Raw genomic sequence first — 25,196 nt, 5'->3', positions numbered from 1 at the left:
GGAAAAATACCAATAATGATAGAAATGCAAGTAAGTAATTCTAGTTTATATTTAGTGACTAGCCTGAAAAAAATCAGAAAATACGGTTGCTATAGTAAAATGAAAACGATTCTCTGAAGAAAAAAACCATTTATGTGACACAAAAGTTAGGGATTTTTTGTGTTGCAATATCCTCTTAAGGTTGTTATTATTATTTTTATTGTTATAAGGCTTAAACACGTTATTTTAAAACTAATAGGCTTTATTCCAAATGTGAGTTGCTTGTATAATTGCAGCAATAATTTGTATACCCATTTACAGGTTGGTTATTAGCGAGGGGAGCTCAGTGTAGTCTACAGGTTATGAGTAACGATACCACACTGTAAGTTTTGAATTATGTCACGGCAACCAGGGATGGAAAGGAGCACATTACCCAGGGTGCCCATAAATAAGAATAAGCAAACAGGTGCTGGGGTTGTGCAGAAGCTGGATTGAAATGTCCCCTGCAGCTGTGCGTACGGATGACCCCCTCTTCCCCCACTTGTGTGGGTCCAGGTCTGTTTGCCGAGTGTGGCTCTAACTTGTGAAGAGTTTTGGTCCTCCTAAAGCTCATGTGTTCTATTCACGGAAAAATTTTCACTGAACTTAAAATATCTGACTCCCCTTTATCTCCAGGGGCTCATCCAGCCTATTCCCACTCTTTTTCCCATTGTCCTTCCCCAGGTCCTGCCAGCACCCACAGCTGCTGCCAGCCGAGCAGAAGACACCATGCCACCGATCCTGGGCATCGCCCTCTTGTATGCCCTGCTGACCCCATCGCTAAGCCAGCCAAAAGATGCCGTCCTCAGGCTCAATAAAGGTGTTTTAACTGATGGTGAGTTACTCTGCCTCCTCGTAGTGGGACTCTGGGAAACAGGAACCGATGTTGGTCCTCAGGGGTTGGTTGATGCTGTGGTACCACACTGCCTGATCAGATGGGGAAGGGAGGGAAATTGCATATGGAAGGGAAGAGCATGAAGCTTGAGTGCAAACCTCCCCCTCCAAAATGAACCTGGAGTAATTTTTTTTTTTTTTTTTTTTTTTTTTTTTTTTTTTTTGTGTTAAAATTTCAGCTGGCCAGGCTCCTAAAAGGCGAGAGACATTGCTCGCATTGGGGATTGCTCCTGCCAGGAGCCTGCACCGCTCAGGAGGTGCAAACCACACGGCACCTCAGTTATCTCACACTTAGGATTTATCAGTGCCCAACTGCTTTTTCTGTTACATTATATATGGGAAAAATTGACAGCAGATAGTTAGGGACCGGAATAGGCAGTGATGGTAATGGAGAGCACAAACCTCTCGACAACCCATACTTGAGGAGCACAAGAAGTAATGGTGTGGGCAGGGGGCTGGCACCTGCTCAAAGGCTGCAGCGGAGACCAGGGAGGCAGGTCTGCCTTGCAGGCTGATGGTGGGCAATGTTTCCAGCTCTTACAGGCTCGCTCAGGCAAGGCAATGCCCTCCAAGGTGTCCTCGGAGAGGTGCCACTTGGGAGTGGACGTCCCAGCACAGATGGAAGTGGAGACCTGTTGGGTGGCCTCGGAGGAGGTCTCCTTGGTGGTGGCAGCGGCGGTGGTGGTCTGCTTGGTGGTATTACTGGTGGTTTGCTGGGCGGCAATGGTGGAGGGCTGCTAGGGGGGCTGACTGGTGGTCTGCTTGGTGGAGGGGGTGATGCTGGTGGTGGCTTGCTGGGTGGAGGAGGTGGTGGAGGCACTTACAGGGAGAAGCCCAGAAACCCTCCCAGAGGCTGGCCAGCAGCTGGTGGTGATATTCCCTGGGATGGCATCCCCATGGGGGTTGCTGGAGGAGCGCTGGGACAAGGAGGTCTGCTTGGTGATGGAGGTCTCCTTGGCACGACAGGGATCCTCAGTGGTCCTGGTGGCCTTCTAGGCAGAGGAGGGCTTCTGGGCGATGGAGAGCTGCTGGGAGGCAGCGGCCTGCTCGGCGTCCTTGGGGAAGGTGGCTTGCTCAGCACCATCCAGGGGCTCACTGGGTAAGGACAGCACCGGCCAGGGTCCTTGCAGGGGGGACAACCTCAGTGCTCTTTGGGGGGGAGCAATGGTGATGCCTTGGTAGGTGCTCAGATCTGGTTTGGAAATGATGCTTTGGGATAAATGCTGCCTGGAAGTCCCGCCAGGTTTGCATCACTGGCTGCAAAAGAGCCTCTTGAGCTACATGAGGAAAGTTAAAGAAAATAGTAGTTGAAAGGTGCTTGCCCGTAGAGGGTGCACCAAACCATGCATTGGCCCCGGGCAGCCTGTGCCACGGTTGCCAGGCCAATGCTCACTTGTTTGCAACCGTCCCGTTTTAACTCTTATTTGAAACCCAGCACGCAGAAGCACATGTACAATCAATAATAAGGCGACCAGAACAAAGCTTCTGATAAAACTGGAAAATAACTGAAAAAACTTGGCGTCTTTTGCCATTTCCAATCTAAATGGCCTCTGTCTCACCCTCTCCTTGAGCAGTGGCTTTATGTGAGTGGCAGAGCCCGGGTGGCAGGGTGCTGGGCTCAGAGCCATCACTTGTGGTGTCCCCCTCGCTGTCCCTGCAGGCTGAGGATCGTGGAGCTGACTCTCCCCAGGGTGTCCCTGCAGCTCCTGCCTGGCGTCGGCATCCACCTCAACCTCTACACACGGGTGGCCCTCAATGCCAAGTGGTAGGTCAGGCTGGCGCTGGTGGCAGTGCCAGCCGTGCCCCCGGGTCTGGCGGAAGGACCCCCAATGAGGGGTGTCTCCAGGGGACAGAGCCGGCTCCTGTGTGCCGGGAAGTGGCTGCTCCACTGAAGGTCGCTCTCTTCCCCTTGCACAGCCTCCTGGGTTTGCTCGACATCGCAGTGGAAGTGAACATCACATCGAGGGTCAGACTCACCATGGACGACACGGGCTACCCCAAGCTGGTGACAGAAAGATGCAATACCCTCCTTGGTGGCATTAAAGTCAGGCTCCTGAGAGGGTGAGTGATGGAGGTGTCCTCCTCTGCCAGCATGAGCCACCTCACCACTGGGCTTTGCTGGCCCCCAGCCCACGCCTGCAGAACGGCAAACGCACAAGGGCATTTCCCCTTTGCACGTCTCAGGCCCACGGGTGACTGTGACACTGGCAGCTGCTGTCCCTGCAGGTGACAGTCACTCACCTGCCACATCATGGGGCTGAGCAAAGCAGAGGGGGGGTGGTCCCTGTGTGCCCCTCGCGCAGCCACAGCAAATGGACATTTTGTCCCAGAGGGCTGCATGACCCCACAGCGGTCCCAGGGGGACATTCATGTCCCATGTGCCGCATTCACGGGTCATTTTAACAGACATTGCATGGGGTCTTCTGAGCCGTAAGCACTTGGTATGTAACTCATAGAAACCACTTGGGCTGAGGTAGTTTCTGCTCATTTGAGGAGACTATACACTAGTAGATAAAAGGCAGCAATAAATTTCCCACTGGCTATTTTGTGATGCAAATTACACTTATCTCATGCAAAATCCAAGCATACGTGATGCACTTTGCTGCTGCAATTGCCTTGCTCCAGGAGGTCTGTGCTCTGCACTATTCACAGGGAATTGTTTAACAAGACTCATTTACTTTCCAGCAGGTTTTTTTCATGGTGCTCCTTTATTTTTCCACAGCCTGCTCCCAATTGTGGATAATTTATTGGCAAGTGTCCTGAACAGACTTCTTCCTAATCTGGTAAGTCAGAAAAGACCTCCACCTCAGAAAGGAGCAATGAGTCAGAAAAGCTGCGGTGCAGATCCCCGCAGCATCACTCATGTCCCAGAGTGGGACCGTGGTCACTGTCCCAGGGCTGCTGTGTCCACCTGCCCACCCAGTGGTTTGGGATTAGTGGGAGGCACGTGCCATGTCTCCATCTGCTTGGGAGAAGCTCCTCCCTCCTTCCAAAGGCAAGGTCAGCAAGACCGGAGCAGGTCTGCCCAAGTGCCTGGGAGTTTCTAACGATGCCCTGGACCACGTTATGGGCTAATTGAATCTCTTCTCCCTCCTGAAAGCCCCAGGGTCTCTCCAGCCATTCCACTCAGGGTCCTGGGACCCAGTCCTAGCCCTGCTTCTCTGAGAAAGGGCAAGGTGCCCAGGGCCAGCTTCGGAGCTGGTGCAGCCTCAGCAGCACTATGGAGTCACCATGGGACTGCCATCCCACGCACCCGGTGCTCCCATTCCCAGGGAAAGTGCGGCAGAGCCGAGCTGGGCTGCATGTCCTTGTCTGGCTCTGAACGCAGGTTACTCACCATCCCTCCCCAACTCTTACAGCTCTGCCCAGTGGTTGACATCGCGCTGGGACTCGTCAATGACAAGCTGGGTCTTGTGAACTGTAAGTACTTGGTGGGTCCCATGCCTTGCCCTGCCTTGCTCCTGGTGTCACCTCCTCTCCGGCTGTGTGAGGACTGTGACACTTTCCCCTCCACTGCTCCACCCCAAGTGGGAAGACCAACCCCCCTGCTTCACCCTGTGGACCTCAGGTCTGCCCCATGCCAGGAGTGGGGACACCTGGCAGCTCCCTGCCCAGACCCTGTCACCCCCGGGCAGCAGCCAGGGAGCAGTGTCCCAGCACGCTGCAAGATGTGCCCCCCACCCCACATCTCCCCTTTCCATGTCTCTAATCATGGACAGAAGGATCCCTGGGTGCATAAAGGTGACATCAACAGGGGCTGTGAGCTGTCCCCTCCATTTGTAGCAGTGGCATGCACTGCTCATTAGGGAAATGACATCTCCTGTGGCATTACTGCTCAGCACAGAGCACTCAGAGCTGGGGTCAAGTGGCTGCCCTGAGTCCACCTGCAAGCCAGGGCTGTTCTGGAAGAATAGCTGCTGGGCATGGGAGGTAGTATTTGCAGCCGAGACCATCAGGGAATCGCTGACTCCATTTCTCTCCCCCCAGCACTGGTGCCCCTGGGTTTGCTGGGCAGTATCCAGTACACTGTGTCCAGCCTTCCCCTGGTAACTGGCCAGTTCCTCGAGGTAGACTTGAACGTAAGTTTTGCATCTTCTACTTCCATCTATGTACAAGGGTTGGGATATTTCACTTGAATTTGGGAAGGTCTCCTTGGGCCACGTACACCTAAACAGCAGGCTCCAAAGTCTCTGTGAAAAGCTCAAGGACGTCCCGGCTCGGTTCCCTGCTCTTGCTGCTGCCACCGTCATGGGAGAGCGCAGCAGGGTTTGCTTTTCATGAACTTCAGGAGAAGGAAGTGTCACGGAGCCTGACCTGGCGTGGTTGTGCATGAAGTGATTTCACACTGCAGGAACATGAAGTTAACCGTAAAGGCAAACATTGCAAACATTTTCACCTGTGCTTCTTTTCCCTGTAACTCCAGACTGTCGTCGGGCGAGTGGCAGGAGGCCTGGTGGACTATCCTCTGGGAAAGTCAGAAGCTGTCTCCACACCTCCACGCGTCCCCATGCCACCCCTGCCACCCATGGCAGACACCAGCTCCTCCCAGCTGGGCCTCTCTGTGAACTTCCTCAGCTCGGTGCTGTCTGTCCTGCAGAAGGAGGGTGCCCTGGACCTGGACATCTCCACCGGCATGGTGAGCGGGGAGCACCACCTCGCTCGGGTTCGGAAGGGCTCGGGGCTGTCAGCAACACAAACTGCGCAATGCCTCAGCACCTCTTTACCATTTATCAGGGTCTCTGCTATCTTAGGCAAAAAATGCGAGCCAGAGACCATGTGGTAAAAGCCTCAGGTGTGTTGCTGGTGAAAGCAGATTCTGCCAAAAACTGCCACACACATGGGCAGCATTTCTCTCTTTGTCACAGTTTCCTGAGCTCCCGCCACTAACGACATCGACCCTTGGAGCCCTGGTTCCTGCAGTGAGTCCTGGTTCCCCCTCGCACCGCAAGTAACCCAGTCAGAGAAGCAGCGTCTGGGGCAGGGGAGGTCTCCTTGTCCCTTCCTCCTCAGAGGCACCATCCCAGATGTCCCATGGACTTGAACGAGCTCTGGCTTAGGTCCAAAACTGGAAACCGTGGCAGGCCAGAGCCCGGTTCGTCACCCCATCTTCTGCAGCTCTCTTGGGTCACAGCCTTGCAGCTGTCCCGTCTGCCTGGATGCAGGGCTGTCTGTGGTCCTCCAACTGGCATGAGATGTTCTCAGTGGGGTTCAGGGTATCCATGGGGCTGAGCTCATAGCTAGCTTGACATCACTTCAGCCAACTGAGATACAGACTTGTTGGACTGGAGCAATTCAGGATCAGATCTGCCCCCTGAGAGCAGCACTGTGCAAACGCTGCCAGAGTAGGCAGCCTGCTCTGTGATTCCAGGTTACAGCACCACTTGCCTGCAGAAACTTTCCATTTTTGGATGTTGACAGATTTTCAAGGCATACCCCGAGTCACATGAATTGCTGCTGAAAATTGCAGTCCCTGAAGCACCAGTGGTGACCTTAAAGAAAAATAAAGGTGTGATCCAGCTCATGGCTACAACAGAGGTGATGGTGATCCACCCAGATGATGTCCAGAAGTCTCTCTGCTTTCTGAATATCGTATGTACGAAGGAACAATCCATGCAGAAATTCCTTCTGCAGTTTCTTCCTGCATGGCAGGTGTAAGGGTGCTGGTAGATGGGACCAGCACCCGATGTGACATGGCTGGGCTGCAGGCTGGGCAAGGGCTGGAGGAGCAACTCCTGCCCTGACCTCTCTGTCTGACTGCAGGATGCCTCCTTGCTGGCCCAGTTTTCAGTCGAGGACAACAAACTGAAGATCAGCGTCAGCCTGGAGAAGTAGGACACTGGTCTTCATCTGGGGGGTGGCCAGGGGTGGCCATGGACGTGGGACTTCCTGGGCTGTGCAATGATGAGGGCAATGACAGGACTGGGTCATCTGAGGAACTGCTTGGATTTTACTCACCTCTGCTTCCTCCTGCAGGGCTAATCTCTTCTTGGTGTCTTCATCCGTTGGTGGTTTTGATGTAAGAACACGAGCAGCCTCAGCAACACACAAAATCCATTGCAGAAAGCAAAGTGCTGATAGATATTGGCTCACAAGAAATAAGGGTCAATTACAGTGTAACGGTTGTGTCGTGTTTGTAATAGCACCTTTTTTCATCTCTGGAGATGGATTTTTTTTTTCATGGATGATCCATGAGCAGATTTTAGAAAAAATCCTCACTGAGAGGGAGAGGTTTTGGGTCCTTGGCGAACCCTGCACATGCCCACGACATCCCCTTGGCACGCGCCTGGGGATGCTCGTGCCCGTGTCTCATAGGGGACGACAGCAAAAGTTTGGAGGAATCCTGGGCTGTCCTGTGGCAGGATACCTGCAGATAACCACTTCTGGTTTCCAGAGGTGGTTACTGCAGGCAGCTTTAATGCCAGTGGGAAAGGGCCTGTGGAATGGCATCATTTTGGGACTAAAAATTGACCATAGAATGTTTAAAGTCCAATTTCTGTGAAATTGGGAGTTTGCATTAGATGTGTGTGGAGCTGGAGGGTTCAGGTTGGGTTTAGCTGGTGTGAGCGGAGCATCCCCACAAAGGACAGGGTGAGGCCAGGCTGACCACGGGACTAGGACCAGCGGTGGCACTAAGCGACCCCTCTCCCTGTTGCAGGTCTCACTCCTGGAGATGCTCGTTGGCCAGATTTTTGATGTTGCCTTCCTGCCTGCACTGAACAGTAAGGAAACTCTTATGCCTTGTCCACATATTTGTTTGTGCTAGACCATATCCTACACACTGAATTTATGCAGGTGTAGTTTACCTTGCTGTATAGAATAGGAACCGGTGGCACCAACCTGCAGTGGGGGGCAGGGGGGAAGGGGGTCATTTCAGCTGGCAGTTCACCAGGAGGCGAACCTGTACGTCACAAAACAGGGGTCCCACAGCCTCCTCTGCGGAGCTGCCCCCCGCCTGCCGCTTTGCTGGTGGGAGCAAATAACCATGTTTTGCCAAAGTGCTAAATCCCATGACACAAAGCCTCTCCGGAGAGTCCTGCGCTGGTGGAGGGAGGGGTTTGCACACAGGGTGGATGAAGCTGGGGACCGAGCCCCAGGCAGAAGCTCAGCTGTGACCCCACGATACTGAGCTGGGCTGGCTTGTGACCCACAGGTGTGCTAGGAGTGGGGGTTCCCCTCCCCAGGTTGCTGAACATCGACTTCACCAATGCAGATGTTGATGTTATCGAAGTAAGTGCTCTGGCTGTGCCCTGAGGTTCCCCCCGCTGGCACCTCAGCTCTGCTCTGGAGCAAAGGCAGTGCCCGTCGCTTGTGCAGAGAATGTTCAGAGAGGGAAGGTAACCCCTTTGCTTCACCAGGATCTCCTCGTGCTGTTGGTGTGAGCCAGGGACACGGGCAGGGAAGGGACCTCCCGGATTTTCCCCGTCCACCCCCAGAAAGATGGGAGCCCAGCCTGCCTGAAGGATGCCCACTGCATTTCTCTTCATACCTAACACAGCAAAGCTTGGTCTTTTCCATGCAAATGTTACATCCTGCCTACATGGCTTGGAACAGAAGGAACAGAGGTGTTTTTTGCCTCCAAATGTTGTGTTTTGGACTCTTTTGTGGATGCTTGGAAGGATGCAGGTGTATTTTGTGTTCTCACGCTTGGGTTTAGTAAAGTCCAGCCCTCTCTGCAGCTGCAGGGAGTGCTTGAGTCTGTGAGACTGACTGGATCTCATGAACCCCAGGGGCTCAGGACAGACCCTGCTGGGCTGGAGACCCCGGCCATGGTGGGAGGGAGGGCTGCAGCCCCCTGCCCCGTTGCCCAGCCCTGGCTGTGCCCACCCGACACCCAGCTCAGGGTGGGCAGAGAGCTGTCTGCTGGCAAACACTGCGTCAGTCCCAGGCATGTTGGCCTCTTTTCAGGGCCTGGACCCAAGGTTGTGGGTCTCTTGGTTGTCTTGAGGACTTCTCACTCCATCACCTGTCCCAGGCTTTATTGGGACTTTGTCCAGGGACACGGGGGTAATTCACCTATCGATACCTGTGAATTCTGCATGAACCACACAGTTTATTTATGCACAGGCTCTTTTCCACAGTTCAGCTGCCTGTCGAAGCAACGAAGCCTTTGCTAATTTAAGGCTCTAAAGTCATCTATTGCTCCTGGGGTGAAAGGGAGTAGCTGGGATGGCTGTAATATTGCTGCCTTTGAGACTGTTCTGCCCCTGTCCAGTCCAGATCTAGCCTGAAAACCACCTGGAAACTCAGACTCAGGTTTTTCTCTCATCTTTCATGCTTCTTTTCCCATCCCCTCTGTATTTATTTCCCCTTTTTTTGGGGGGGGGAGGGGTGGGGTTTTGTTTTTGTTGTGTCTCAAGCCTCCTTTAAACCACCAAGATCTTTCTTAGAGGCACAAGCCATCTCTCGTGTACATCTGGATGACAGGTAGTTTTCACAGTGCAGTCAGTATACCATAAATCCACACACTCTTTAGTTTGTGATAACCTTTTTTTTTTTTTTTTTTTTTTTTACTTAATCAGCCTTGTGCTGTTTCTGTACATAGTTAACTCATTGGGAGGTAATTGCTCACCTCTCACTGTCCTCAGACTCTCATGCTCTGCTGAATATGATGGAGCATCCCCTGGAGTGGAGCTGCCCCAAACTGTCCCTGGGACCCTCTGCTCAGCCAGAGACCTAGGAGCATCCCCAGCCCCCTGTGACATCCCCCTTCACCCCAGCTGCTCAGAGGGTGTCTCATAGTAACAGGGGATGCTCTGGAGTCAGCATGTCCTATGGAAATTCAGAGATGCAGAGAGGAGAGGGGGCAGAATGAGGGGTCACAGATTTCCACCTCTCTGCCTTGGCGGTGAGGGCTGCCCTGGGCTGGACACCGCGGCTGCCGCGGCTGCGAGCCGGTACCCGCTGCTGCCTGCAAAGTGCAGCTCCATCTGCACCGCAGCCACGGGCACGTCGGGCACCTGCAGCACGCACGGTGCTGGTGACGGCCCTCGTGGCGGGGTCTAGGGCTTGCAGGGGGCCTTGGGCACCTCAGCAGGGTCAGGTGTGCAGGGAGGATTTGCAGCTGGGGTCTGTTGGGTGCCAGCACCATCCTGCTCTGCTCAGGACCACTTTGGGAAAGCAAAGTGAGAGATACACTGAGTAGCTGTGAGCAGCAACAGTCACCTGTGCCACAGCCACGGCCAGCCACACCGAGCTGCGTGGCCCTTGGCTGGATGGGACCTGATCCAGAGCATCCCGTGCCCAGGGACGTGAGCCCCTGCCCCAGCACCCAGGGGCTGTGGGGGGATGCCTCGCTGGACCCTCGGACACAGCGCAGCTGCCCCAGGCGTGCGCTGTCTTGAAAGTCAGAGGGGACAGGAGGGCACAAGCCCCGAGGAGCAGGATGGCAGCGTGCCCTGGCCAGGCAGGAGAGCTGGTGGGCACTGCACCCAGCCCGAGGGGAAGGGGGTGAGCCACCAGGCTTGGTGGGTGCTGCTGGCCACGGGCCAGCGCTGCTATGTGAGCATTTGGGATCAGGCTGGTGCAGGGTTCACACTTGACAGCCAGTGAAGAGGAACTATTCCTGCTTCATCTTTCCCTGGACTTTCCTTGTTCCTGCAGTTCGGGTATATAAGAGCTGCTGTTGCTGCCAGCTGCTGCTGAGAGGCTGTGGGCAGCTGCACCGCAACATCAAAGGGCTCCAGGTAAGTGACATTAAGGTACCGTGGCCACGGAGCTCCTGTTCCCATTAGACAACCTACAGCAAAGTGTAACTCAGCTTTAAAAGCAAGAATTTTAATGATGTTTTCCTTTGATTTCTGTAGCAGCATTTAATCATTTATGAAAATTAATTTTTAAAGCTAGTAGAGCTCTTGCTTGTCAAATTCCACGTTTATTTTTGTTGTTGTTAAGTTTGTTATAATGACTAAGCTAGCAGAAATGACTAGGATTTTTTTCATGATCTTGGTGACCAGAATTCAGAACAATTTTCAGCTTATCAGCTGCTATTAAATAAGTGTTTATCTGCAAAGCCATACACGCTTTTTGCATGTACAAGATGTTCAGCTCGTTAAGTGCGTGTGGCCGTGGAGGTACCAGCCCAATAGATATCGTTAATAACTGCAGAGATAGTTGTCTACTTTGACACGTAGTCTCTCTAAGAGCTCTTCTAAAAGACCTGACAACCATTTTGGCATCCTTTTACAATGCTATGCACGTCTTATGGAGACCCTCCAACAAATCCCACTGATTTTATTTGACATGATTTTCAATGGAAGCTGCTCAAGCCTCTATCTTTCTCTCCTGTTCAATAATCACAGCTAGAGGAGCTGTGCATCATTACATGCTGATCAAAGGGAAAATGTAAAAGACAGACTACTGAATTAAAGTCTAATTTAATTGTGCCAAGAACTGTCATAGAGGGTTTTTTTAAAGTATCTGGAACAGATAAGTTGTTCAGTCTGACCTAAATAATGTTATTTCTCAGTGCCAAACCTCTGCAATCCACAGTTCATACATTGTTTTTCCCAGAAGAGACAAGCCGGCATGTCCAGCCCGGGACACGGGCTGTGCAGGTGGGTGCTCCCTTAAACTGAGACCTATGGCAGTGCTTCAGCATGTGCCTCTTTTCATTTCTTTGCAAACACCTTTCTGTGCATAAACAAACACTCCACAGTGTTGGTTGTAACCCCAGCTCATGTGGGAACATGAGGTCCTTGAAGGTGCTTTCTTTTGACCAGAGGCAGATCAAATCCAGGCTCTTTTCATAGCCTGAATGGAGCAAGATGAGAAAAACAACCTGCCCGTGGAAAAGTGAGTCTGATTTTGGCCGAGCTTTGACCTTTAATAACACAAGGTGTTCTTCATAATGGGGAGAAGGACACGACTTTGACACACACTGGTTTTTTTATCTGCTGTGGCCCTTAAAGTGTTCTTCTTTCTGGGCCATTTCAGAGCGGTCAGAAGTCATCTGCCTCACTCGGTACCATATCGTCCTGTCTCCTCTCCATCCCTCTTGCTCTCTTTAAAATGACATTTTGTTCTTCCAGGCTTCCCTGCGACATCAGGCACCCAACTCTGCAGGGTGGTAGCCCAGCCGGGCATGGAGACATCAATGACTCTGGCGGAGCATGTCACCATGCTCCAGTTGCTCCCTGATAACCAGAAGCAGTTTGACCTTTCTGAGTGGGAAACGGGTGCTGTGGGTTCAGGCTGGTCCCCGGGGGCTGGGGGATGGTGCCTGGGGACTTCATGTCTAGGGGGAACCTGCCCCACTGCCTCAGAGCAGCACATGTCAAGGATGGAGAGCCAAATTGGTGCCCAGGTTGCCAATTCCTGCACAGCGGGGCTGGTGGTCAGGCTGATGTGGGTCTCTCCGCAGGTGCTGAGACCAGAGATGCTGCTTTTCTGCTGTCTCATCCTCCTTGGGGGCCTCCTGCCCCCCTCCCAGGGCCTCCTCAACCTGGGCGGTGTCCTTGGTCTGAGCCCAGCACAATCCAAAGACGGTGAGCTCAGAAGTTTTCCATGTTTCCCAGGGGAGCGTCATGGTGCAGGTGGCCATGCCCACCTCAGTCCTGGTGTGTGCCATGCCATGTTGGGCTCATGCAGCATCCCTCTCTTCATCAGGAACCTGCCTCCTGGCAGGGTCAGTTCCATGGGAAACCCAACTTTTCACAAGGTTGCTCAGGGGTCCCTGTGAGACCTCATGAGCAGGTCAACCTAACATAGCTGAACCAACCTTTCTTGTCAATGAAACCTTTCAACAGTGGAAGTCTGATTAATAACTGGGACTTCCTTGGTGCAGGTCTGCTTGGTACCGGTCTTCTCGGCAGTGAAGGTCTCATCAGCAAAAAAGGTGGATTGCTTGGCACAGGCCTTCTTGGTGAAGGTGGGCTACTTGGTACTGGCCTCCTTGGCAGAGGAAGTCTGAGTGGAGAAGAAAGTGGAGGTCCCCTTAATGCAGGAAATGAGTCTAGCAGATCTGGGGTCCTTGGTACAGGACTTCTAGGTGAGGAAGGTCTACTTTGCATGGGTGTGCTTGGGAGAGAAGGGCTTATTGGCTATGAAAACCAGAACAGTAATAGAGGTCTGACTGTTGCAGGAGGACAACCTGGCAGCAGTGGTCTGCTCGGTACAGGCATCCTTGGTGGAGAAGGCCTTGGCAATGGTCTCCTTGGCAATGGTCTCCTCAGCAATGGCCTCCTCAGCAATGGCCTCCTTGGCAATAAAAACCTTCTTGGAGAGAAAGGTCTGCTTGGCACAGGTCTGCTTGGAAAAGGAGGTCTCTTAGGCAATGGAAGTCTACTTGGTCTCGATGGTCTTCTGGGTGAAGGAGGACTGCTGGGTGATGGAGTCCATTGCAAGTCAACACGCTTCGCCTGGTAAGTCAGAGCACAAGCACAGAGGTGTAGCTTGCTGCAGGGTAACAAATAACGTCCAGAGGAAGCATTCCCCTACAGAGGTGCTCCAAGGGATCAGATCCTTCCTGTTATACAAACCACCAGTCCTGGGCTCACAGCTCATGTGAGGAGGTGCAACAGGGGAAATTCCAACCAGATACAGGAAAAGTCTTCCCCGTGGGAGGGATGTGACACTGCAATGGGCACCCTGAGAGGTGGGGGAATCTCTGCCCTTGGAGATGGTTGAGACTCACTGGGACACAGCCCTGAGCAACCTGACCCTGCTTTGAAGTTGGGTCTTCTTGGAGCGGGGGCTGGCCCTTCCCCACCTACATGTTTAACTGGGAATATCCACATAGGTAACCAGTCAAATGATGAACAGGAAGAGATGGGACTGTAGGGTCTGATGATGATGATGATCCTGCCATCTCAAGGTGGGTTGCTTTGATGTCAACCCCCCAGGTTGAGTGTGCTGAACCTTGAGAATGTCCGAGTGTTGTGGAAGGTCCTTCGTGGAGGAGAGCTTGTGCTGAACCTGTACTCGAAGCTGGCAGTCTGCTTGCCAGGGTGAGCAGGGCTGGTGGACGAGACAGTGGAGTGAGGCTGTGGGGGCCTGAGGGTGCTGGGGAGGACGGGACATTCCCAGGTGCTGGAGAAACATCCCCAAACACTGAGCAAGACTCTGGTGAGGAAAGCTCTGTGCTGTGCTGCTGCCTCTCCCTGGGGACATTTCCAGCAGTCCTCACTCCAGAGACACAGTCTCAGTCTGTGGTGGCCAGCAGAGGCAGAGATCCTCCTGTGGACAAGGTGTTGGAAGCAAAGTGCCAAGAAGGCTCCATGCTCCACGTTGACTTGTCCTTCCTCTGCCTGAAGTCAGAGCTGTCCTGGAAACCTCTCTGTGCCTGTTTGCACACTGGGACTTCAATGATCTGCTAACAGGACCAGGAGGCTGGTGGAAGTCCTGAGATTAAAACACTGTCTCAGCTGAGCCCAAGCTTGCAATTCAGCCACAGATACCGCTCTTCTGGGCTGCTTTGGTCTCCTCCATAATCCTCCAAGCCACTTCCTTATTTTTTAGGATTTTTCAGTTTCTGAGCGGATCCTCGGTAGAAACAAACATCACGTCACGCATCGCACTGACCCAAGACACCCCTGGTGACCTCAAGTTAGTGATTAAAGATTGCAACAACCTGCTCGGTGGCTTCAATGTCAACCTGCGGAAAGGGTGAGTGTGGGAGTGTTCACCACCACCAGGCTCATGTCACCACCGAGCAGCTGCTCATAGAAGCCCCAAGGACAGATCCATCACACACAGGAGCTGAGCTCGACCCCCCTGGGCTGACCTGGGGCTCAACCATGGCCCCCGGTGTAGGGCTGCATTTTGCACTGGAGGCAGGTTTCTCCCCCCCCTCACCTCCGAGCTGCCCAACTGGACTCTAATTTCCAGACTTGAGACCACCCAGCACTTCACAGAGAAGGTTAATTCAGCGAAAATCGCAGGGGCAGCATGCAGAGTAGATGGCAGCTCCATTATCCAGCCATGAGGAGCCCAAGAACCCTGCAAACATGGATATAGTTAAAATGATGGGCAGGACTAGCTGTGGGTCAGCGCTTTGCAAGTTTGCAGTGGGGAAAAATTTCAGTCTCAAATCTGGGCACAAATTAACACATTAACAATCAGATTTTGATAAGCAGATAATAAAGTCCTGAGCATCTATAATTCCTGCTAAAGCCTGGGGGAGCTGTGGGCTTGCAGCATTTGTTAACACCAGAGATAAGAGAAGACAACGGGTGTTCCTCTTCAGTGCTCAGAGTGTTGCAGACCAGCAGAGGAGTTCAGCTTTGTCTTGATGCTCAGCCCCGGGTTTTGACAACTTCCCTGGTAATTTTTGTCTCTCTTTTTTCCTTTCCAGCTTCCTCACCAATCTGGTGAGCAGGTTGCTGAACTCTTCTCTTCAATCTCTCATACCTGCGCTGGTGAGTGCCTGAAAGTCCTTTGCTGTAAGGAGCTGCACTTTAACTGAAATTAGTGCTTTTGCCATAATTAGGTAGCAGATTTACATATGCATACACATATAGATATGTGCGTGCACAGGAACACACTCACAACCCAGAAGTGAATTCTGCAAGCTTCCTTGATCTTTCTTACAGTCAGGATTTATTTGTTAGCAGTAATTCAAATTCCATCATGCAATGTTACGGGATAATTTGTAACCAATTGCTTTCTGAAGCGCCTTCTGGTACGGGGACGGTGCGGTAAGCAGAAGCGACAGTCTCACTTAGAAAAAAGGTGCTTGTTACAAAATCTTTTATCCTGTTAAATAGAATCGGTGCCATTTTGAGAAGAGGGCTGAACAATTCATATTGCTCTTTTTCCATGGAGGAAATGCTCTAGGAGCTGATTATTTCATCTTGATTTAAAGTCTGTGAAACTCAAATGATGTTAAGGAAACGCATCGCTACACCCACAATATTCTCACCAAGGTTGTGCCACTTGTTACCGTTGCAGCTTTGCCCGTTAGTGAATATTTGGGTCAGCATCATCAATATTAAGCTACAATTCCTCAACCGTAAGTTGTTAACTTTTCTATGTTAATTTTTAGAGTGCCACTTGAGTTTTGCATGTTTAGCCACGGGGATGTCGCTGGGCAGGGACTTTGCTCTCCCAGGCTCTGCCAGATGCTCCAGGCAGGCAGAGCACCCTGGCAGGCTCCTGGACAGGCAGCCGGCTCTGCCCAGCCCTGACAGCCTCTCCCTCTCCCTAGGTGTCATCCCTTTTGGGCTCCTGGGAAAAATCCACTCTGCCCTCTCCAATTTGCCGCTGACATCCGGGCAGTTTGTGGAGCTGGATTTGGAGGTATGGCCGTACCCCAGCCCTGATCCCCCCCAGTGCTGCCTGCCCTCCCACCCGCCACAGCCTCCTCAGTAACGCACTTTAACGCCTCCTCGTTTTTTGCAGAAATCCCCTTTCCCAAGTGCCTTCATCAACTGGCTCCTTCAGAGTAAGTCTGGCCCCGATGCCGCGATGGGGATGCTCACCGGTGCCTGTGACCCAGAAAGGGGCAGCAGCCGCAGCAGCAGGACTGCACGGGGGCTGGGGGGGGGAAAGCCCTGGCACAGGGTAGTGGCCAAGAGCGGGTCTTCGTGGCCATGGGGTGCAGCTGAAGCCACAGGGTGCTGGATGCATCTCAGGGTGGTCCCACAAAGCGCTTCCTCCCCACGCAGCATAGCTGTGCTGTGGGGTGATCAAGGTTGCTGGTCCTTGGAGACATCCCCTGGCTCAGGCACGGGCAGGTTTACCCTGAGCAGCAGCCGCTTTGCCGCACTCGGCATCTCTGGGCGTACGGTCACAAGACAAAGTCTGTGCGCTCCTACTTATGCCCTGTACAGCCCTGGAAAAGTCACTTCACCTCTCATAAAAGGATTTAATAATATTTACTTAGTAGGAGTGAATAATGGTCCTCAGGATGCTGTGAGGATTAATTAATATTTGCAGAGGTGATTGGAAGAGCTTTCAGCTTCATATGCATGCAAAGTTAATATATAGAGGAGGGAGGGAAGAGTTGGAAGCCATCCCAGCTTCCCCAGAGGCATATTCCTCAGGGCACTAAATCATCTCTGCCCATAAAGCTGGGGGCTCTCTGGCCGCCGGCGCTTTGGGTACCACGGTGCCCAGCCCCACAGGTGGGGGCTACCAGGGCTCGGGGGGGCCGGAGCACACTGACCTGGGTCCCTCTCCCCAGCCACAGGCGTCGATCCTGGGAGCATTCCGTAGCTGTGGGGATGGCAGCACCGTGGGGTAAGGACGATTTTCTGGCTGGGGACCAGATGTGCCAGCACCAGTGCTGGTGCCGGTGCCTGGGCTGGGTGAGACGAGCCCACCAGGGCTGACCCTGCCGCCTGGCAGCGGGAGGTGATGGGGAAGCACGGGGCTGCCACTCCAAGCTCCCACACTGCCAAAAACCTCATCTCTGGTGTCCCCCCAGGTGCCCTCATGGGCAATTCCCACCGCTCAGCCCCAAGGAGGAGGGAAGGGAGGAAGATTACTCTATATACAGAAAATAGATGTGAAAATGGAGAAACTCAAGCAAGCACTATTTCTTCTGCATTACATTTCAGCTTTATCAGTCTTTGGTGTCTCTGTCCAGCCCAGGGTTAGCCGTGCCGATAGCTAGCCATGCTGATGGCTGCTGGCAGCAGAGCCAGAGGCAGGAGCCTCAGGTTGTGCCCGTGTGCCCTCCTGGCTGTCATGGCCATAAGCCACTCGTTGCGGCAACCACGGACAAAGGTCCTGCCGTGACCCTCCAACCCTTGCCTACGCACAGCCGAGCTTTGCCTGGACCGTGGCTGTGGTTTGGGCCAGGTAATTGCTCGGCCCAGGGGAGACTTTCCTGGTGCTGGACCAAGACAGCCCGGCTGGCGGCAGCGATTTGGTCCCCATGCAGCCGCCCCATGGGAATTTTGTGAGTTTGCACCAACTGCACCAAATTCCCGTGACGGGAAGAGAGAAAAGGCACAAAAGAAGGTTGTGATGTAAATGCTTTGTCTTTGCTCTCTTTCTGCTTCTTGATTAGTTGACCATTTCAAAAGGAAAATTTGCTGTTTCCAGTGATTTCATACAGTTAAAAAGAAGGCAAAAAAGGCCTACAAGCTGATCCAAACATGTACTTAGCTGATTTGCTCCCAAACAGTTATGCTTTGAACTGATCAGAGTCAATGCTATCCTGTCTTGTAATCTCCAAGTGGATTTGGATGTGATGCATTGTGGGTGAGGCGGATTCACATCCCTTCTGTTACTCCTTACAATAAAAAGGATTTTTCTTCATCTGCATTCAGCACGTGATTTGGTTTCTTTCCAAACTGTTGAAGGATTTTTGCATTTGCAAGGGTTTTGTTATTTATCTCTCCTATCAGCTACAGGAGTAACTCACATGCAAAGAATATTTAATAGATAAGTCTGCTGGAAAGGTGGGCAACCATGATGAGCTGCAGCCCCGGAGCCGGGTCTAAGCCCTGCCCAGCCCTGATGGACCCATGCCTCTCTCGCAGTATAAAGTAGCTACAGAAATGTGGTCAGTGTGAGAAATAAATATTCTCCTCATTTGTATTTATGCAGATTTATTCTGCCCTTGTCCCTGAGCTGCTGGTTCTTTTATTCTCTGTTCCAGCTCCCCACTTGTTGCCAGTGAGCTGGGAGCTGTTTGACATGAATAAACACGTCCCTGGCACCCGGCTGGGGCAGCCCCCCCCGGCTGGGGCTGGGACCCCGGGGGTAAGTGGGCATCCTGGGCGTAGGAGGAGCTCGCTCCCAGCCGTGGCAGTTTTCTGGCTGCTCGCTGCATCGAAATGTGCCCTGGGTCGGCTGTGCCACAGCCTCTGCGCAGAACGGCTGCATGGCGAGAGCTGCTGGGGCCGGTGCCAGATCCCGTCCCCAAACCCTGCTGCCTCCAGAGCTGCTGGCACAGCACCGTGTGCCACCCGCCGCTTCCAGCACCCATGCTGGCTCTGCTGGCCATCCCCGCTGGGATGCACCAACACCCTCCTCTGCCTCTGCCCATCTGCTCCTGCCCAGAGCCCCGTCCCTGGGCACAGGGGGACACCCAGCTCCCACAAGCTGCTGGTTTGCAGACAGCATCTTCCCCAGTGCTCCTGCTCACAGGGCTCCTCCTCACGTCCTGCTGCCTCGGCCAGAGGACAGGACCTGCTTCTCACCTGACATTTATGCTCAACTTTGCAGTTTGTCATTTCAGCCGCTATGTCTGCAGCGTGCGTGCCCCAGCTGTGGGTAGCGCCTATTCCTAGTGAAGTTCATTCAAAAGAAAAGGTGAAGAGAAGCAGAATGGCTGAAGATGTTGGGAAGTGGGAAATGGTGAGTGCCAGCAGCTGGTAGCTAGAAAGAGCAGGACGTGCAGCCGGGAGCCGTGCTGCCAGCTCAGGGTGAGTGTTTCCAGCGCAGACCCCAGCCCACACCTCCGTTCCTTGGCTGTAGCTCATCCCCCACCACTGCCCTCCCCACCTGGCCCCTGTGCTGTCTGCTTGTGCCCAGAGCACCGATCTGATCCCATCCGATCTGGGGCTGCCAAAGACCCGTCGGCTGGCACATCCCCAGCCCCACACTAGTGCTGCTCTGAAACTTCACACCTGAACCGTTTTTGACAGAAAGTGGGTTGTTTTTTTTTTTTTTAATTAAATTGGCTCTGTGCAGAAACCATGGCTCTGCCAAGCAGCAGTGGCTCTGGGGAAGAAAGGCTCAACTGAAGGAGTGAAGAGATGGTGAGGACGGCTGCTCTCTTGCAGCTGATCCAAAAATTAAGTATTTCAGCTCAAGTTCCCCATAGAATTATTGCATTAGTGAGCAAAAGCTTTCAGGTTTTGGGTTCTTTGTTTTCATGAAAGAACAAAATTTTCATTGGGGAAAAACCATTTTCCAGTAGCCTAACCTACAGATCCTGTATACTGTGGCCGAGTGTTCAGGAGTTTAAATGTTTCTCTAAACACTTCAGAGTTTCCTGCTGCCCTTTTCACAAGTCAGTGGGGTGACCAGGGTGCCCCCGATGCCCAGGGACTCCAGCCCAGCCTCTCCTGCTGCTCCTCGCTCCTTTTACCTGACCCTGGCAGCCTGCGAGCAAGCGATGCCCCGAGCAGCCCGACCTCAGTGCGGGGGCAGGATGCCACCCCCACCCTGCCAATTAAACACAGAGATAATGACACTATCAAGACGTGGTCGTTAGGCACCGACGGGCTGCAGCCGGTGTGTCCCTCCTGCCTCTCGTGCCGGCTGCGATAACACTGATGTGCCGGAGGCTCCGGGAAATTCATGAGAATGAGCTGCGTGTGCTCAGCAGCACAAAGATGAAGAGCAGAAGGCCGGGTGTCCTTTGATGGCAGCGGCAAAGCTGCGAGGGGAAGGACGAGGACGGATGGCCCAAGCTGTCTAATATGTAATGCCTTGTTGTGCACGTTCGGTTTCCAATTCCTAAGGAAACAGAAGGCGCAGGATGAAAGTGCCAATTCCCAACCCAGGCTCACTGACTGTGAATAATTGCAAAGACAGGTGTAAAGATTTCCTCAGTAATCCTAGAACCAAAATGCCAAAACCCAAATCCTTCCAGGTGGCATGGTGCCATCAGGGTGTTTCCCACCTCCGCTGCTGCAGAGCAAGGGGAGGGTGGCCATCGGCCACCGTGAGCCCTGCGGAGCCGGCGGCAGCACCCGCCTCCCCAGCCCGCACCGGTTTGATGCACCAATATTAACGTAAAATGGTGCCACAGGGGACATGCCTGCCGCTGGCACCGCCTGGGCCCGGTGTGCGAGGGCGGCAACTCTGAGACAGCTCAGACCCCTGCGAGCCCCGTCTGCAAGGGCACCAGCGTAGTTTTGTGTGGGATTTCCCCAGTCAGTGCCCAGCGGTGTCACGGAGGGGTTGAGGGCACCCAGGGGCTCCTCTCACCCCGCTGGTTCCCCCCATCCTTTGGTGCCCGTCCTTTGCTGGCAGAAGGGACGTTGCACGAACACCCAGCAGAGCCCCTTGGCCGGAGCCTGGCCCCGGCTCGGCGGTGCCTGGCCGAGCAGAGCTCCGAGCGGTGCCAGCTCCTCCGGCTTGGCAGCCCCTTGCTCTGTGTTTGCCTTCACGGGGTTTGCTCTGAAAGCACCCCATCCCGCTCTCACCTGCCTTCTGTTTGCACAACAGAGAAACGCGAGGTCTGGGACTGCCCGGTGGGGGTTTACTTTGGCCCTTGTAAATGCAAACCCAAAGCCCCAAAGGCACACAACAGCCTCGGCTCTTACGGTGGCTCTGCTTCCCTCTTTCACAAGCTGCCTCGTTGTACGAGAGCACCCAGCCCTACCTCAGCCGAAAATGGGTGGCACGGCAGGACCGGCATGTCTGAGCATCTCCCAGGCTTTTCCACGGAGGAAAGAGCCGTGGGAGGGTGGAGAGGAACCCCCGTCACCCACGGCAGGGCAGGGAACCGCACTGCGCGAGGGGAAGGACGAGCGCTGAGGATGCCAGCCAGCTGCGGGAGTTTGGTTTGTCCCCTGAACTCCGGGGCATCTTCCTGCTGCCCAGAGGATCCCGGGTCTCTGCCGGCAGGTACCGTTGTTCCTGGCAGGCCTGTGCCGTGCTTTCTTCTGAGCGTGGGATGGGGTCTTTTTTTTTTTCCCCCCAAAAAAAGTGCTTTTTAAAATGGAGTTTTGATCAAGAAATCATGGGAAGAATCTGTTTTTAAAGTGTCAGAACATTTCCTTTTATAAAGAGAAACTGGTTTTTGAAATGCCTACTGTTTTGTTCTGGTAGCTTCAAAGAAAGCCTCCTACTATTCTTTCTTAAACTTCCTGTAATTAAATAACAGAAAGACGACAGTAAAAAAACCCCAAAAACCCCACAGGTTAAAAGATGAGGCTAAATAACCCAAATAGGACAGAGCAGCTTGTTTAGGCTCAAAACCCCTATATCAGCTTGACCGAAAGTGAATCTTGTTTTTGTTTCTGTGCTTCAGCCATTACCCTTGGCTGGGTAATGGATGCAAAAAGGGGAGGAGGACAATTCTGTCTGGCTTTTCATTTTCACAGCAGTGCGCTGAATATTAATCAGCCTAAACCCAGTGCTGTAGGCACTGCTGCAAATTACCCGTTCTGCAGTTGGTCGTAGTTTGCTGTGTAATTTTTGCATGCAAGCCAACAGCAGGGGCTGGGCAAGCTAACTCTCCTCTGCGACCTGACTTTGCAGATAGCAGGCACACCATGAACAGGAGTGTCCCTGAAGCACCCTGATAGCTCTATTAGAAATGCCACTAATGTACATCAGGCTGTTGTCATACCAGGGTTTCCTTTCAAGGAATCAGGCACCTTTCCTCCGCCTCGTTAATGCGAGAAGTATACTTAGGGAAACGAGGTTCGTTCTCGCATTAATCCTCTCCCCATGTGGCCAACCCGCCCTCCTTCCCACCCCTACCCTGCCTTGCGCCGTGCAAGCGGCTCCTGGAAATGAAGCCCAGGGAACACATTTTCCTGGTCTTAAGGAGAGTTAGGAGATTTGGGTGTTTTCAACACCGACGGGCTTTGCTTTTGACACAGCTGCAGATACAAAAAGAAAAATCCCTGAAGCCGAAAGCACTCGGCCAGGGTGGCAGCCCTGCCTGTCCCCATGCTCCCGGCAGCAGCAGCAGCTCTCGCCAGCCTGACTGCTGGGGAAAGCGGCTCTGACCCAGCAGGAACAGAGACCCCGGTCGTGGGTCCCCTTGAAATAGTGTGAAATAATTCCCTTTCACTTCCAGAGGAAGTTCTGCTAACAAACAGGGATGAGACCCTGCACCGTCCCCCTGCAGCTGGCACATATGATACACCACGTGCATTCAGATCAAGGGCTCTGGCTGCCAGGGCAGGAGGGCGTCAGCTTTGGCCACACTGTGATTTCCCCTCCGCAGGTCAGCAGCTGTCGGCTCAGCCAAATTACCGTGTGCAGTGTTGTGTTTCCACTGCACTGTCGGGTTTTTTTTTCCCCCCAGTGGAAAACAAGTTCCTGAATTTCCCCGTTAGTAGTGACATTTGCAGTATGAATGAGAAGCCGTGGTATCTCCCACACAGCAAATGTTTGGGGGTCAGAAAGAGCCTGGGGGGGTCCCTGCAGCATGGGGGAAGCGGGGGTGGGGGGGGGGTGAGGTGGGAGCTCTGCACGGGGCGGCTGCGCTGCTCGAGTCCGTCCTGCTGCGTGCAGCACACAGCCAAGAGAGGCCATCTCCCAACCGAGGGCAGCTTTGCTCTCTGAAATTCTGACATTTTAGGCAAAATGCTGCTTTGAATCCTATTTGTTGTTTGATCTTGTGAGTTCTCCAGGTAAAACATCAACATTGCTGATAATCTCCATGCTGAATTATGAATCACGAGCAGACGCTCGGCTCAGCCCACATTCCCATGGTTTGCTGCTGCTCCAGCTCTCCCCACATCCCGGAGCCACCCTGCCCGGTCCCTGTCCCTGCTTGGGTCACAGAGCACCCCGGGGTGCCGCAGCGAGGATGTTCTGAACGTGCAGCACGTCCCCAGGCACGACCCAGGTCAGAGTTCTGAGTGGGAAGGAGGACTTGTAGGGGAAATAAGAGCTGAGAGGTGCCTCTAGCCTGGGGCTATTGCCCAAGGACCAGAGCGGCTCCCCGGGTGCGGGAGTGGGCACGTGGGGAGCTGGGGGGGAGCCTGCGGGAGGGGGCACAGAAAGTCATCCTCTGTTTTTCCCAGAGAGTCCAATACAGTTGTCCAAATGAATTGCACCACCTTTGCCTCCTGGGAGGCATTTTAATTACTCTATTGACTCATGCTTTTGAGAGCACCCGGCGTGGCAGAGCACAGCCTGGGATTAGAGGGATGCAGAGAGACAGAGCGAGGGAGCGCGCGGCCGTCCCTGCCAGCCCCACGGCAGCCCCATCGCTCCTGCCTGTCTGTGCAGCCGGCCGGCGGGCACCGAGCCGCTCCACGTGCGCTTCTGACCAGTGTCTGACCATCTTCGCATCCCTGATCTGTGCCTGACTATTAAATAACTCAGCCAGCAGAGGAAAAAAAATACTTGAAAAAAAATATCTGGAAGATATAAAGCCGTTAATGAAAAACATCAGAAAATAGATATCAAGTAATGACACCATGATGAGAGCTTATTAATAGGAAAGTCTAAAGATAAAACTAATTTAAAGCTGATGAAACAGGACATCTCATCTTCAGGAGAATAAGAAGTCAATAGTTAGCTGTCAGTAAAGGAAATAAATTGCTCACAAGAGGAGGAAAAGCCGCAGGACTCCCAAGCCCCAGAGAAAAGCAGTTACTGTGACAGACTTGTAAGATACACACTGAATTCACAAAACCCTGAAAAATCAGAGCTGCCATTCACCATCAGCACCTCTGTCATTGACATTCAGCTCACAGCCTCAGAGCTGCTCCAGGAAGCGCATTGCTCGGAAACGCCAACCCCGGTGCTGCCGGTGGAGCGGGTGCTGGGTGGGCTGTGGACAAGGCAGGCAGGGCCCGGCAGCTGCCCGGTGCTGCGGTGGAGAGCCTGTTGCGTTGCCAGTGCAGCAGTTTGCCGACAGCAGCGGAGGAGCCTTTAGGAGCAGACGTAACCCTCCCTGCAGGAACCTGAGCGCGGCCGCTTCCAGAAAGGCGTGAACTAAAGATATAACTGATTTTAGAAACAGAAAACAGTTTTGAAAGTTCTTTATGTTGCATTAAATCCCTGAGCTTTATGTAAAGAGCTGGCTTCAGCAATGGTGATGAAAAGCCACTGAAGGGAACCTCCACGGACCTCCAGCCCACAGCAGTAGTGGAGGGAGGAGGAAGATGTCTGGGGGGAAAGGGCTGGCAAGTGCATGATGCCTGTCTGCTAAAGCGAAAACCCACGAGAAAAGGGAAGAAAAGTGTTTCACCCCCGGTGCAGACCGGCAGGCTGCTTGGCGTGTCACTCGGAGGCAATGCCTCTTGTCACCTGCCATCACTTCAGCAGAGTGGAGGTCTTCAGCTGACCTAAAGCAAACTGTGCTTACAAGCTGCCATGAGGGAAAACGTCAATCTTTCCCTCCGACTGCATTGATATTCAGAGGAAAAACAGATTGCAGAGCACTGGGGGTTCTGGGGAAGGACGTGACCACAGCCAACCCAACTGGGAAAAGCCCAACTGCTCTGCCTTAGCCGCTTGAAGAGGCTTGGAGAAGGAAGCAAGGCTGGGTAGGGGTAGTGGAGACAACGATGGGCGGTTATTTTGAGGTTGTTCTTAGGCCAATAATCGGCAGTGATGAGCAGACGAACACTGTCTCAGAGCGCCCGCTGCCGTCTGTCCCTCCTCTCCGCAGGCACAGCCAAGACCTGAGGACAAACAGGTTTGTTCTTTAGGGCTGTGTGACGGGGTCCAGAGAACAAACAGGCTCTTGT

The 25,196-nt window shown here is 53.3% G+C and overlaps 2 protein-coding genes across 2 annotated transcripts; both read left to right on the top strand.

Annotated features, from left to right (window-relative positions):
• The first annotated feature begins 15 nt into the window (after positions 1–15).
• LOC104635223 (BPI fold-containing family B member 4) lies at positions 16–8,291 on the top strand. The gene is made up of 17 exons (XM_075769034.1): positions 16–30; positions 703–853; positions 1,447–1,578; positions 1,825–2,011; positions 2,573–2,677; positions 2,830–2,973; positions 3,635–3,695; positions 4,272–4,332; positions 4,900–4,991; positions 5,336–5,548; positions 5,778–5,831; positions 6,331–6,501; positions 6,673–6,740; positions 6,886–6,928; positions 7,568–7,631; positions 8,063–8,139; positions 8,268–8,291. Exons 1-17 carry the CDS (start codon positions 16–18, stop codon positions 8,289–8,291), a joined length of 1,662 nt encoding a protein of 553 aa, XP_075625149.1.
• A 2,274-nt stretch (positions 8,292–10,565) lies between these two features.
• Positions 10,566–18,114, top strand: LOC142604139 (uncharacterized). The gene is made up of 13 exons (XM_075768739.1): positions 10,566–10,595; positions 11,378–11,465; positions 12,272–12,395; positions 12,695–12,898; positions 12,992–13,271; positions 13,752–13,856; positions 14,368–14,514; positions 15,203–15,266; positions 15,799–15,859; positions 16,055–16,146; positions 16,249–16,291; positions 17,033–17,088; positions 17,276–18,114. The coding sequence occupies exons 3-12, from the start codon at positions 12,287–12,289 to the stop codon at positions 17,062–17,064; spliced, it is 1,137 nt and encodes a 378-aa protein (XP_075624854.1). The 5' UTR covers positions 10,566–10,595; positions 11,378–11,465; positions 12,272–12,286; the 3' UTR covers positions 17,065–17,088; positions 17,276–18,114.
• The last annotated feature ends 7,082 nt before the right edge of the window (positions 18,115–25,196 follow it).

The sequence above is a fragment of the Balearica regulorum genome, chromosome 16 (assembly GCF_011004875.1).
Source record: "Balearica regulorum gibbericeps isolate bBalReg1 chromosome 16, bBalReg1.pri, whole genome shotgun sequence".
In the NCBI taxonomy this organism is placed as follows: Eukaryota; Metazoa; Chordata; class Aves; order Gruiformes; family Gruidae; genus Balearica; species Balearica regulorum.
This window is presented reverse-complemented; position numbering and strand designations above follow the sequence as displayed.

Bases quoted from the DNA above. Each gene is read 5' to 3' on its own strand.
- LOC104635223 (XM_075769034.1), top strand. The intron at 2,012-2,572 runs GTAAGGACAGCA...CTGTCCCTGCAG, and splicing joins ACCATCCAGGGGCTCACTGG to GCTGAGGATCGTGGAGCTGA. The intron at 8,140-8,267 runs GTAAGTGCTCTG...TTGCTTCACCAG, and splicing joins CAGATGTTGATGTTATCGAA to GATCTCCTCGTGCTGTTGGT.
- LOC142604139 (XM_075768739.1), top strand. From the start codon at position 12,287: ATGCTGCTTTTCTGCTGTCTCATCCTCCTTGGGGGCCTCCTGCCCCCC. The intron at 13,857-14,367 runs GTGAGCAGGGCT...CTTATTTTTTAG, and splicing joins CTGGCAGTCTGCTTGCCAGG to GATTTTTCAGTTTCTGAGCG. The intron at 16,147-16,248 runs GTATGGCCGTAC...CGTTTTTTGCAG, and splicing joins TTGTGGAGCTGGATTTGGAG to AAATCCCCTTTCCCAAGTGC.